Source organism: Diabrotica virgifera, chromosome 9 (assembly GCF_917563875.1).
Source record: "Diabrotica virgifera virgifera chromosome 9, PGI_DIABVI_V3a".
NCBI classification, from domain to species: domain Eukaryota; kingdom Metazoa; phylum Arthropoda; class Insecta; order Coleoptera; family Chrysomelidae; genus Diabrotica; species Diabrotica virgifera.
The window spans coordinates 44,423,721-44,437,584 of NC_065451.1; the positions used below are offsets into that span (position 1 = coordinate 44,423,721).

Here is a 13,864-nt window from a genome sequence, read left to right on the forward strand (position 1 = left end):
AAATCAACAGAAAAAAATTGTTCAAAATGAAAAAATTATTTTTATGAATTTGAAAAAAAATTATTTAAATAATTTTTCGACCACGGCACCGCCCGGCACCCTTGTGGATTTAGGATTTAGGATTGGATTGATAAAAAAGGACCTCTTATTGAGAAAGTTTGTGCAAAAAAATCGAATCGGAATAATTTCGCTAGCAGGGGTGACGATACAGACCGGTCTAAGATGTTTTCTCTATATTGGTGGTTGGTTTTTTAAATAAAACGCTTTGAAAAATTGTAAGTCACATATATTATATATTAAAATCAAACATTTAAAAGCAAAAGTATCTTGTCATATTATGAGCCTGGTTTAAAACATGATGAAATTCTGAAACAAAAATTGTATATTAGTAATAAAATTCTATACTTTGCACAATAAATATCAATAACTATACAAAATTGTGAACTCAGAAAAAAGTAAAATTAAAAACTGATGCCAGAATTTGTTTCAAGCTTTGCTTCAATACCCGTCCAAATTGACGTGTGTGTGTGTGTGTGTGTTCACAAAGAGGAGATGGCACTAGATAAACTTTTTGCCACATATATTTGAAAGTTAAAGATGTCATATTAAATTTTTTTAAGAATCTTCAAGAAATTGTACGAAAATATCGTTAATATTGTTGGTGTTGAAGCTTAGTAGGTGTGAAATATTCAAATTGACGAGTCGGCCTGATTTTTTTAGTATAAGGTTTCCAACGACCAAGACCACAAAGAACCATAGGATAAGTGTAAATAAAATACATATAACTAAATAGATGCTCCTGGATCACCTCAGAGCTGTTATGTAGATTTGTTCATTAAAACATGTGTTAGTAAATAAAATGAATGTTGAGATACTGCAATTGATGGAAAAGAGAAGATTGCATAAGAAGGTAGACATCGAAAAGTATACACACATTATACAGAGAGGGTCTGTAATTTGGAATAAATTCAATATCTTAAATAATAATTGTTTTTTTGAAAATTACTCAGACCCGTCGATTTGTATTTCAAATTGTCCTTTTAGACTTACAATAATATTGTATACAGGGTGTAACAATTTAGAGATATGACGTCATCGTTGATTTTTTTAAATGGCAACACTGTCATTTTGATAGCTATTTAGAAAGGGGCGTGTAAAGTTATACATAACTGCAAAATTTCAAATTTTTATTCCTTACTATTTACAAGATATGTAATAAAAAATAACAAAGTTCTGAAAAACAAGTAATCAAATAATAATTGAATTTAATTATTTCAATTAAGCAAATGCTTATAACGTTGCCCATTGACAATTTGACAATAATTGAGGTCAACATTATAAGTATCTGCTTAATTGAAATAATTAAATGCAATTATTATTTTTTGATTATTTGTGTTTCATAACTTTGTTATTTTTTATTATCTTGTAAATCGTAGGGAATCAAAATTTGAAATTTTGCAGTTTTGTATAGCTTTATACACCCTATCAAAGTAGCTATCAAAGTGACAGTTTTGCAATTTAAGAAAATCAATGATGACGTCATATCTCTAAATTGGGACACTCTGTATACATTATTATTGTATGCCAAAAATGACAATTGAAAATACTAATCGACGGGTCTGAGCATTTTTGAAACAAATAATTAGTATTTTACTTATTGAATTTATTCCAAATTACAGGCATAACTTTGTTATTTTCTATTATTTTGTAAATAGTAGAGAATAAAAATTTGATATTTTGCAGTTGTGTATAACTTTACACACCCTATCAAAATAGCTATCAAAATGACAATGTTGCCATTTAAGAAAATGAACGATGACGTCATATCTCTAAATTGGGACACCCTGTATACATTATTATTGTATGACAAAAAGGACAATTTGAAATACTAATCCACAGGTCTGAGCATTTTTCAAAAAAACAAATTATAGACTTTCTCTGTACACTGTACATTTTTATTTATTATTAAATTTGCAAATTTACAATCTGCTGTTAAAAGTTATTAGTAAATGTGAATATTGCAAACACTAGAGAGTAGAAGTACATTTAATTAAAAAATTAAACAAATTAAAAAAATCAATTTTTTGGGACGAGGTAAACATTTTTTAAGATTCTTTTGATCGTTAGGAACAAAAGAGATCTTTTTTTCATTTTTCTCTAAAAATAATCGTTGTCGAATTATAAACAATTTAGAACTGAAAAAAAACTAAAAACTACGATTTTCAAGGTTTAAAAACACAAGTAAAAAATATAATTTTTGAAAGTGCGAAGTACCTACCTAAATTCAAGCACCAACTTTCTATCAGCCTCCCATAAAAATATTTTGGCACGTTTTATTTTAAAACATTGTTTTTTAATTGTTAATGAAGCGAATACAGTAAAAGCCACTAGCTATTACAGTCCTGGACCCTTCACATGTTTCCAATGTTTATTTTTATGTCCAGTGACGTTTAGAACGTCAGAAAGTGTATACATAGAAACTGAATATTACCATAGAAAGTTGACAAATAATAGATCAGCTGTATACGCTCTGAGCTTCGCTGGTGTCGCTCCTAGCGGTTACTAATTCAACTTTTACCGGTAATTTTTAAATTTAGTATTTAATTGTTATCGCTTAATATTTACAACGCCAAAAAGTAATTAAATTTTAATCGATTTTTTTAAGATTTTTCTAATCATTTTGACGTTCTATTGATAAAATATCAATTTCTTACTTTGGATACTTTGACAATCATCGTGTAGATGGCGCTAAGATTATAATAGATTATTTATAATTAGATATTACGGAACATTAAAAAAACTTAAATTCAGTATTTAAAACGTAAGTATATTTAAGGTAAAAATATATACCACAGCTTTGACGAACTAATATTGTTTATAATTAATGTTTTTAATTTTAATTTTAAATTAATCACTTTGACATTTATGTCAAATTTCCAGTAAACGTTTACAAACTTGTCACTACTGGCGTTCGCGAATTTGTAAATATCCCCTCTACGTACGACGAGCTCACAGCGTATAGGGCTTCTCATCGATTGTCATTTATTTCGAGCTTCTGTCATATGTTGTATAATCCGTGTATAATATTACTATACACGGATTATACGACATATGACAGAAGCTCGAAAGAAATGACTGTGAATGAAAAGCTCTATTAAATACAGTTGATCTAATTTTGACGTTCATAGTTGTCATTTTGTTAAAGTTGTAAAAGTTTTAAAGTATTGTAATATTCTTGGTGTTTGAATAAATTTATTTTAAAATAGAGTAATAACACTATTAACTAATGTATTTGTTGTATCGAAAAACAATGATTTTGAATAGTTTATTAACAGTAACACGACATGGATGAAAGTCACATCTGAGAATGGACCATATTACCCCATAAGCATAGCAATTAGGTACAGTTGCGGTCATTAAATAGTTTACAGGTAGTCCGTTCTTTAACGGTAAAATATTGAAAAACCTCTAAATTTTAAAGAACCGCTTGGATTGACATGAAATTTGGCATACACATAGCTAACAAGTCAAAGAAAAAAAGTGATATTGTGCCGATATGTGCTTTTGCCCTGGGGGTGGTTTTCACCCCCTCTTGGGGGTGAAAAAATATTCGTCCAAAGAAAGTCAGGAAATGGATAAACTGGCTAATTTTAAGTAACTTTTGTTCTATAGAGTTTTTTCACTAAGTCAATACTTTTCGAGTTATTTGGCAGTTAATATATTCATTTTTTCAACAAAATAACCACGCTTTTAGACGGTTTTTCGCAAATAACTCAAATAATAAGTATTTTGTCGAAAAAACATTCTTAGCAAAAGTATAGCCTGTAAAAAATTTAAAAAAGTGGTGTATACATCACGTCTCTACACCTAGTAGAAGCAGAGTTATAGCTAATGAAAAATAGGTTCATATTCGTCAAATTCCAAATGGAATACTTTAACGTGAAATAACCAAAAATGAAGCACATTTCGGGGAAAACTCATTACAACTTATTTAAATTGTTTAAAAAAAGCTTCATTTTTGTTTTATAAAAAAAATTTCTAGTATCAAAATTAAACAAGTTACACTCAAAATAAAGTTAGTCCCTTTTGGTTTTGATAAAAAAATCGAGAAAATCACCCCCTAATTAGTATCTTAAATGAACTTAATCGTTACGACTTCACAAGTTTCTTGACTCGTGTATATATTGTTTATATTATCTGTAAGTTTCATCGGTTCAAAGTCCTTACTATTGAAAGGGCTGTAGTTAAAAGGGGTTGAACGAGTCACTGATCACGAATGTATGCAAATTTAGAAACACCAAATCTTAAAGAATTTTTGTCTAACAGAAAAACAAAAAAATACATATTCAGAAAAGCAAATCTGACTTTTTTTGTTTTTCGGGATTTTTGGTATCTCTAACAATTTTTAAGTTATTTTGAAAAAAAGCATATTTTTCAAAATTTGAATTTAAAAAAATTTTATTTGAAACCAAATTTTTTCAAAAATAAGCACTTTGAATCGATGAAACTTACAGATCATATAAACACAACATAAGTAAAATAATTTGTGGAGCGGTAACGATTAATTTCATTTAAGTTGCTAATTAGGGGTTGGTCTTCCCGATTTTTTTTTGCAAAAACAAAAGGGACCAACTTTATTTTGAGCGTAACTTGCTTAAATTTAATACTAGAAACTTTTTGTAAAAACAGAAATAAAGCTTTTTTGAACGCTTTAAAAAAGTTTGAATGGGTTTTCCCCAAAAAGTGCTTAATTTTTTCGATATTTCACGTCGAAATATTCTATTTGAAATTTGGTGAATATGAATCTATTTTTCATTGGCTATAACTCTAGTTCTACGAGATATAGATACCTAACGCATACACCATTTTTTTTTTTACTTTTTTTTAGGCTACATTTTTGCTAAAAACGTTTTTTCCGACAAAATACTTACTTTTTGAGTTATTTGCGAAAAACCGTCTAAAAATGTGGATATTTTGTTGAAAAATGAACATATTCACTCGCAAATAACTCGAAAAGTGTTGACTTGGCGAAAAAGCTCTATAGAACAAAAGTTACTTAAAATTAGTTAGTTTACCCATTTCCGGACTTATTTTGGACATATATTTTTTCACCCCCAAATGGGGGTGAAAGTCACCCCCAGGGCAAAAGCACACATCGGCACAATATCACTTTTTTTCTTTGACATATAAGCTATATGCATGCCAAATTTCATGTCAATCCAAGTGGTTATTTAAAATTTAGAGCAAAAACCGTGAAAGAATGGACTAAGGATTACGTATCTAGGAGCCGATTTTTTAACTTTTTACCCCGTGTAAACGCACCTTTTACGTCAAAGTGACGTTACCAGTGGTGTACCTAGATAGATTGATTAAAATTAGAAAATCAAAATAATATAAATAATATATTTTACAAAATTTAACAAAATGAAAAGTATAGAAAGAAGTATTTTTGAATAAACTTGATTATGATATTAATATTGAAAGTAAAGAAGTCTGATTTTAAAATACCCTTTTATTTTAAATCTATTTTATATTAAATATTGATAAACACATCTTTGTTTGATTTTCCATATGCACATATGGCTCACGTTTAAATCTGCAGCAACTTGCCTTAATGACCAACCTTCTTCGAGTTTGGCAACTGCTCTTGCTTTTTGCGCATCACTCAAATGCATTCGAATCATTTTGGAGGAGTTTGATATCGTTTTATTTTATTTTATCAACATTTCTGAAATTTTTGACAAGCATTGACTTTTTCAAATTTTTTGACTTTGACATTTGTCAAATCCGTACGACACTGCTATTTTTGCATTATTACAATGTAGTAATTAAAGTGTAAACTATTCAGTGACCGTAACTGTACCTACCCATATGTCTAGTACGGTAGCTATTACATAAGAGAACGGGCGATCGGTCAACATTAACAACTAAAAAACAATGTTTTTAAAATAAAACAACCCCAAATTACTTATCGGTGACTGATAAAAAAGGTTTGAACTTGAATTTAGGCACTTCGTAGTTTTAATAATTTATTCAAAAATTTGTTTGTATTTTTAAAAACCGCTATTTTCTGTTTTTTTTTTCAGTTTTAAATTAACTCGAAAGAGATTAACTTTAGAGAAAAATTATACAAAACTTTTTCCCAATGATCCAAAGAGCCTAAAATAATGTCTACGCGGGCAGAAAAAATTGACTTTTTTAATTTGTTTAAATTTTTTTTATATAAATATAACAATAACTCCGAAACTATGGCATTTAGGTATAGGGAGTATAACATCAAAAATAATTAGTATTTGTTAAGGACTTCAAAACGTAAAAAATATACATAATGTTCTATTTTAAATAAGAAAGTTGATTAGATTTCCAGAAAAGCAGAACATCTGACAACAATGTAATTACCACTATAATATCGGCCTCATTAGCAAACCCTTAGCCACCAAAATCTTTAAACATCATGTAAGCCGTTTCCGAGATAATTGAGGGTTTCCATATATAAAACTGACTCTGTATTTATAAGAGCGAAGAACTGTCTAAAAACCTCTACCTACCTAACACTGTGGTAGTAAAAAGTTTAAGGGTATTATTGCAAAAAAGTTATATTAGTCCAGTCGGGTTAAACGAATAACAGGCCTAACCTTGCATTAGAAGCTGCCCCAAATTTAATTTTTCTTATCTTTAGGGAGGGTCAATATTGGTATAATTTTAAAATCTCGACTGAATTCCACCGTTTCGTTAGCCGCCATCTTGATTTTAAACGAGAACCGTTTTTGTTCAATATCTCCGCCATTTTCAATTTTTTGACAAAAACTGTAGAAACTGAAATTGTTGAAAATGCGATTTTCTATAATTTCATAAATTATAATTTTTTTCGTGCGGTCCATATTTTCCGAGTTATGAAGGGAAAATAGTAAGAGTTGGAGCATAATTATGGAATTATTGAATTATCTTGTTTATTGTTAGTTCTACAACAAATATGTACCTATACAAAAATGAAGAGAATTAAATCATACACAATTTTGATCTCCTTAATTTTTTTGTTAAAATTAATATTTAAGGTAGTACGTATGCGGTAATTGCGCGATCGTAAGACCGGATTGATTTAATAGCAATTGTTTCTGTTCAATATTTACGCCATTTTCAACTAAAATTGTTCAAAATAAAATTAACAATTTTTTTCATGCGGTTGATATTTTCCGAGTTACATGGGAAAATAGTAAAAAGTGGTGGGGGAAACATAATTAGGTACTGAATTGAATTTTGTTTTCGAGCTGCCCCAAATTTTATAATTCTATCCTTTAGCAGAGATCAATAGTAGTGTAAATTTAAAACCTCGACTGAATTCCGCAGTTGCATTAGCCGCCATATTGGTTTTAATTGAGAACTTTTGTTGCTTAATATCTCCGCCATTTTCAACTTTTCAACCTAAATAGTGGGAAAGGAAATTGTTGAAAATGCAATTTGCTACAATTTCTTTGGCACAGTTTTTTTATACGATCAATATTTTTCGAGTTAAGGGGGAAAATAATGGAAGCGGAGGGGAAGCATAATTATTGAATTGTCTCATTTATTATTAATTTTACGACATAATTGTACATAAACAAAAATAAAGAGAATTATATTTTATACAATTTTTGAAACTTCCAATGAAACATCAACCAAACTAAGTATATAAAAGTCATAAAAAGACATTATAATGCATTAAGTTCACTTAATTTTATTAACTAGCGGGTTTGATTGGTTGAATTTGTCTGTCTATATTTTAAGTTTTATGTCAGCTAGTATATCGTGATGTTTCAACAATTTTTTTTTTAATTTTGGACCCTGTTGGGGGGAATTTTCCCATTTCCGCCTTGTAGACCCTCCACTAGTTCTCTCGAAAAATTGTAGTAAATCGTAATTGAAACAATTTCAGTTCTTACACTTTTTGTCGAAAAGTTGAAAATGGCGGAGATATTGAACAAAAACAATTGCTACAAAATCAATCAAGTCTTACGCTCGCACTTTTACCACATACGTACTACCTTAAATATAGATTTTATCAAAAAAATGTACGGCATCAAAATTGTACAAAATTTAATTCTCTTCATTTTTGTATAGTTATATATTTGTTCTAGAACTAATAATAAACGAGATAATTCAATAATTCAATAATTATGCTACAACTCTATTTTCCCCTCATAACTCGGAAAATATCGACCGCACGAAAAACATTATAATAAATGAAACTATAGAAAATCGCATTTTCAACAATTTCAGTTTCTACACTTTTTGTCAAAAAATTGAAAATGGCGAATGAAAAGATATTGAGCAAAAACGGTTCGCGTTTAAAATCAAGATGGCGGCTAACGCAACGGCGGAATTCAGTCAAGATTTTAAATTTACACTAATATTGACCCTCCCTAAAGGTTAGAAGAATAAAATTTGGGTCAGCTCCTAATGCAAGGTCAAATGCTATCCCGACTGGGCTATACAGGGTGAGGCAAATAAAGGGCCTATTAGAAATATCTCGAGAACTAAAGGCAACAGAATAATAAAAATTTTATTTAAGGGGTTTTGAAGAGTCATCTATTGAATGAAAATATTTTCATCTAGTTGCTACTTCCGCTTACACCGGAAGTTGCTTATAACTTCGTTTCTTTAAATGGGACACCCTGTATATTTTTAGATTTTTAAATTCTCTTCGATGTCTTCTTTCTTAAATATGAGGTTTTTTAATGTTATACAGGGTATTTTAAAAGATATTTACGTTTTTTTTTATTAATTTCGTAGCAATTCACACCCTGTAGAATTGTAGTAGTTTGACATCTAAAACTCTACTTACGTTCAAATGATTTCTAATATAGTCTACTATTGTTAAGAATCATTAGTATAGCTAAATTTTTAATTTCAGTATACAGGGTTGGTCGAAACTCGGAATGAGTATTTTCTGAGTTTTCTTAAATGGAACCATGGTATTTTAGTATTGTAATAAAATGATATTTTATGGTACTTTTTTATTTCTTAAGCATTCCCTATACCTAAATGCTTTAATTTGTGCTTAATTGTTAATCGGACCAAAAATCTTAATTATAGGTATTTTGATTGCTAAACCATTATTGGTAATTTTAAGGATCTGTCTGGATTAATATGTATTTATTTCTGAAAAGTTATTTGTGACTGAATTTTTTCACGGCCAATCTATAAAATTTTACGTATTTTTTGTTGCAATTAACGTTTAGCTTGAATCACCAATAACTCACAAATTAAAGCAATTAGGTGTAGGAAATACTTATAAAATAAAAAAGTACCATAAAATATCATTTCATTACAATACTAAAATACAGGGTGTTCCATTTAAGAAAACTCAGAAAATATTCATTCCGAGTTTCGACCAACCCTGTATACTAAAATTTCAAAATAAGCTATACTAATGGTTCTTAACAATAATAGATTATATTAAAAATCACTTGAACGTAAGCAGAGTTTTTAATGTCAATTCTACAGGGTATGAATTTTGCTACGAAATTAATAAAAAAACGTAAATATCTTTTAAAATGCCCTGTATAATATTACAAAACCTCATATTTTAAAAAAGAAGATATTGAGGAGAATCCAAAAATGTAAAAATCTATAGGGTGTCTCATTTAAAAAACGAAGTTATAAGCAACTTCCGGTATAACCGGAAGTTGAAAAGAGATGAAAATATTTTCATTTAATAGATCATCCTTCAAAACCGGTTCAGTCCAATTTTCATGATTCTGTTACCTTTAGTTCTCGAGATATTTCTAATAGGCCAGTTATCTGCCTCACCCTATATAGTGAAGTCAGAACAAAAAAGAAAATAATTATCAAACCAAACAGTCGTGAAAACTGAGCCTACAAATAGAAGGAAAATGTAAGATATTTAAGTGAAAGAACGACAGAAGCCTGAAAACAAAAACAGTATGTTAAAAACACTAGAAACTGTGAATAAGAACGTCTTAACAAAAAAGAGAGGAGAATGAGTTTATCTTAAATTTAAACTAATTATGAAGGCATACTTACTCCTGGAGATGCATCGTGAATACAATTCATAAGGAACCAACATTGGTCATCGAGCACTGTTAATTGTACTGAAAATTTTCATAAATTATTTAATATACAATGTGAATATCAAGTTAAATTATACATATACAGGGTGTCCCGGAAAATAATACGTTCCTTAAAGGTGTGGGTAGAATGCACCATTTAAAAGAAAACTATCTCATATTTTTTTTAAGTCGTCTGTTGCCTCAAAAAAGTAAAATAATGTCTTTTACTATTTACATTTGGCATCCCGGCAGTTTTATTTATTTTGACGTAAAATTTTAAACATAAACAGTCATATCATAATTACCTGTAACCTGTAGTCCATTCTTTCATGGTTTTTGCTCTAAATTTTAAAGAGCGGCTTGGATTGACATGAAATTTGGCGTGCATATAGCTTACATGTCAAAGAAAAAAAGTGATATTGTGCCGATGTGTGCTTTTGCCCTGGGGGTGACTTTCACCCTCTCTTGGGGGTGAAAAAATATATGTCCAAAATAAGTCCGGAAATAGGTAAACTGACTAATTTTAAGTAACTTTTGTTCTATAGAGCTTTTTCGCCAAGTCAACACTTTTCGAGTTATTTGCGCGTGTATATGTTCATTTTTCAACAAAATAACCTCATTTTTAGACGATTTTTCGCAAATAACTCAAAAAGTAAGTATTTTGTCGAAAAAAACATTCTTAGCAAAAATATAGCTTATAAGAAAGTAAAAAAAATAGTGTACGCGTTAGTTTTCTGGATTTCGTAGAAACAGAGTTATAGCCAATGAAAAATAGATTCATATTCACCAAATTTCAAATAGAATATTTCGACGTGAAATATCCAAAAAATTAAGCACTTTCTGGGGAAAACCCATTTTAACTTTCTTAAAGTGTTTAAAAAAAGCTTTATTTTTGTTTTTACAAAAAGTTTCTAGCATTAAATTTAAGCAAGTTACGCTCAAAATAAAGTTGGTCCCTTTTGTTTTTGCAAAAAAAATCGGGAAGACCAACACCTAATTAGCATCTTAAATGAAATTAATGGTTACCGCTCCACAAATTATTTTATTTATGTTGTGTTTATATGATCTGTAAGCTTTGTCGATTCAAAGTGCTTATTTTTTAAAAAACTGGGTTTCAAAGTAAAATCTTTAAAAATTTAAATTTTGAAAAATATGCTTTTTTTCAAAGTAACTTAAAAATTGTTAGAGATACCAAAAATCCCGAAAAACAAAGAAAGTCAGAATTGCTTTTCTGAATATCATGTATTTTTTTTGTTTTTCTATTGGACAAAAATTGATTAAGATTTGGTGTTTCTAAATTTTTGCATACATTGGTGATCAGTGACTCGTTCAACCTCTTTTAACTACAGCCCTTTCAATAATAAGGACTTTGAACCGATGAAACTTACAGATCATATAAAGAATATATACACTAGTCAAGAAACTTGTGAAGTCGTAACGATTAAGTTCATTTAAGATATTAATTAGGGGGTGATTTTCTCGACTTTTTTACCAAAACCAAAAGGGACTAATTTTATTTTGAGCGTAACTTGCTTAATTTTGATGCTAGAAATTTTTTTTATAAAACAAAATTGAAGCATTTTTTAAACAATTTAAAAAAGTTGTCATGAGTTTTCCCGAAATGTGCTTCATTTTTGGATATTTCACGTTAAAGTATTCCATTTGGAATTTGACGAATGTGAACCTATATTTAATTAGCTATATCTCTGCTTCTACTAGGTGTAGAGACGTGATGTATACACCATTTTTTTTAAATTTTTTACAGGCTATATTTTTGCTAAGAATGTTTTTTCGACAAAATACTTACTATTTGAGTTACTTGCGAAAAACCGTCTAAAAGCGATGTTATTTTGTTGAAAAAATGAACATATTCACTGCCAAATAACTCGAAAAGTATCGACTTAGTGAAAAAAACTCTATAGGACAAAAGTTACTTAAAATTAGCCAGTTTATGCATTTCCTGACTTTTTTGGACGAATAATTTTTCACCCCCAAGAGGGGGTGAAAAGCACCCCCAGGGCAAAAGCACATATCGGCACAATATCACTTTTTTTCTTTGACTTGTTAGCTATGTATATACCAAATTTCATGTCAATCCAAGCGGTTCTTTAAAATTTAGAGGTTTTGAAATATTTTACCGTTAAAGAACGGACTACTGAGAATACATCGTATTGTTGTGCTATTGCCATGATTTCGATCGCAAGTACCATGTTAATTACGTATTGCCTATAGTGTATAATTAGTGCAAGATTTAGGTACACCAAGGCGATTTAACTCGAAGTTTAAGGATTTGTAGATGGTTTCAAAACAAAATGTGTAACGTGTTGTGTACAGATAAAGCTTGTTTTACGAGAAATGGTGTTTGTGTGCTTTACTTTAATAATGCCAAAAGTAATAATGTATGGGCTGGGATTATTAGTAATCATGTGATTGAACCACTCGAACTTCGTAGAAGATTGAATGGAGAAATGTAATACTCAAATTTTTTGTAACATGTTCTATCGATAGATACTTCTTGAAGACGTAGCTTGATTGAGTTGATTATAATAAAAATTTTTCATGTAAGTTAAAACACTATACAAACCTTATTTATAGTGCAATTACTGAAGGTGGATATGAGCTATTACCTCCGATTTCGTTGAAGCTCCATAGATTTGCATGAACATTGATGACTGGTTAGAGGATATCTCAAGGAACAAAGGTGACATGGTGCCAACTTGCGCTTTTACCCTTGGGGGTGGATGCCACCCCTTCTCGGGGGTGAAAATTATTTTATTGAAATTAACCCCATAATTCGATAGAGGGACACATTCTAAGAAAAATTTGTTATATAGAGTTATTAAAATAAATCAAAACATTTTGAGTTATTAAAGATCAAAGATTTTAATTTTTCTTGAGAAAAATGCATGTTTTTAACCGATTTTTCATCAATAACTCAAAAACTATAAGTTTTTACAAAAAAGTTATTATTACCAAAATTTAACCTAATAAAAAACTAAATAAACTCTTTACTAGCAAAACCTTTTAAAGTTAAGCTAAAGTGAGTTATAGGTAATTGAATATATATTTTTTTCGTTGAGTAAAAACATCTAAGTATTCAAGCTGAAATAACGGGAAAATGATGTATTTTATAACATAAACTTATTAAACGTTTGTCAAAGTACTTAAAAATATCTATCAAACGAGCCCCCGAACATGTTCATAGCAATAAAATTTATGCACCAAAATTTTTTCAAAATTAATTTTTTTAAAAATGTTTCCAAAAAATGTTATTGTTTTTTTTTAATAATTCCATCTATTTTTAAGATATCAGGTCTATCTAAAACCGTTTGAAAGGTAATTTCTAGGGCTATTTAGCGGCGTTGAATTTAATCTTTTAGACCCGCTGTTTTTTTTTAATTAAAAAGTTAAATTGCCCCGGTTGCATGGTTTTCACAGCAAAATTTAAGATTTAAACGATTCTATCTCGGTTATTTTTTACCCTATGGAAATAGTAAAACAGGAAAAATATTTATCACAGAAAAAACTAAAATTTTCGGTATATATCATTTTTTACGTATATTGAGTATTTTTGGAGTTATTATCAAAAGAATATGAAAATTACAATAATTTTAAAACTTATGATTTTTTTAAATTATACCTTTTTTTCAAAAATATGCATTCTAAACTGGTCAAAATTATTTAAATCATTATATATGCTAATATAAAGGAGGTTTTGTAAGGATTACTATAAATTTTAATTTTTGTGGAAATGGCGTATGTTTAATTTTTCACCTTTTCCTAAAAAATTAGAAAGGGTTCTTTTATTTTCATCA

At 29.1% G+C, this 13,864-nt stretch overlaps 1 protein-coding gene across 1 annotated transcript in view; it reads right to left on the reverse strand.

Moving 5' to 3' along the window:
* Nucleotides 1–264: 264 nt before the first annotated feature.
* Nucleotides 265–13,864, reverse strand: part of LOC114327822 (uncharacterized) — a 56,871-nt gene continuing 43,271 nt past the window's right edge. Inside the window, exons 6-7 of the mRNA XM_028276530.2 lie at nucleotides 10,024–10,091; nucleotides 265–366 (exon numbers count right to left, since the gene is read on the reverse strand). Of these exons, the coding sequence (XP_028132331.1) occupies nucleotides 349–366; nucleotides 10,024–10,091 (86 nt within the window). The 3' untranslated portion in view covers nucleotides 265–348. The remainder of the gene's footprint in view (nucleotides 367–10,023; nucleotides 10,092–13,864) is intronic.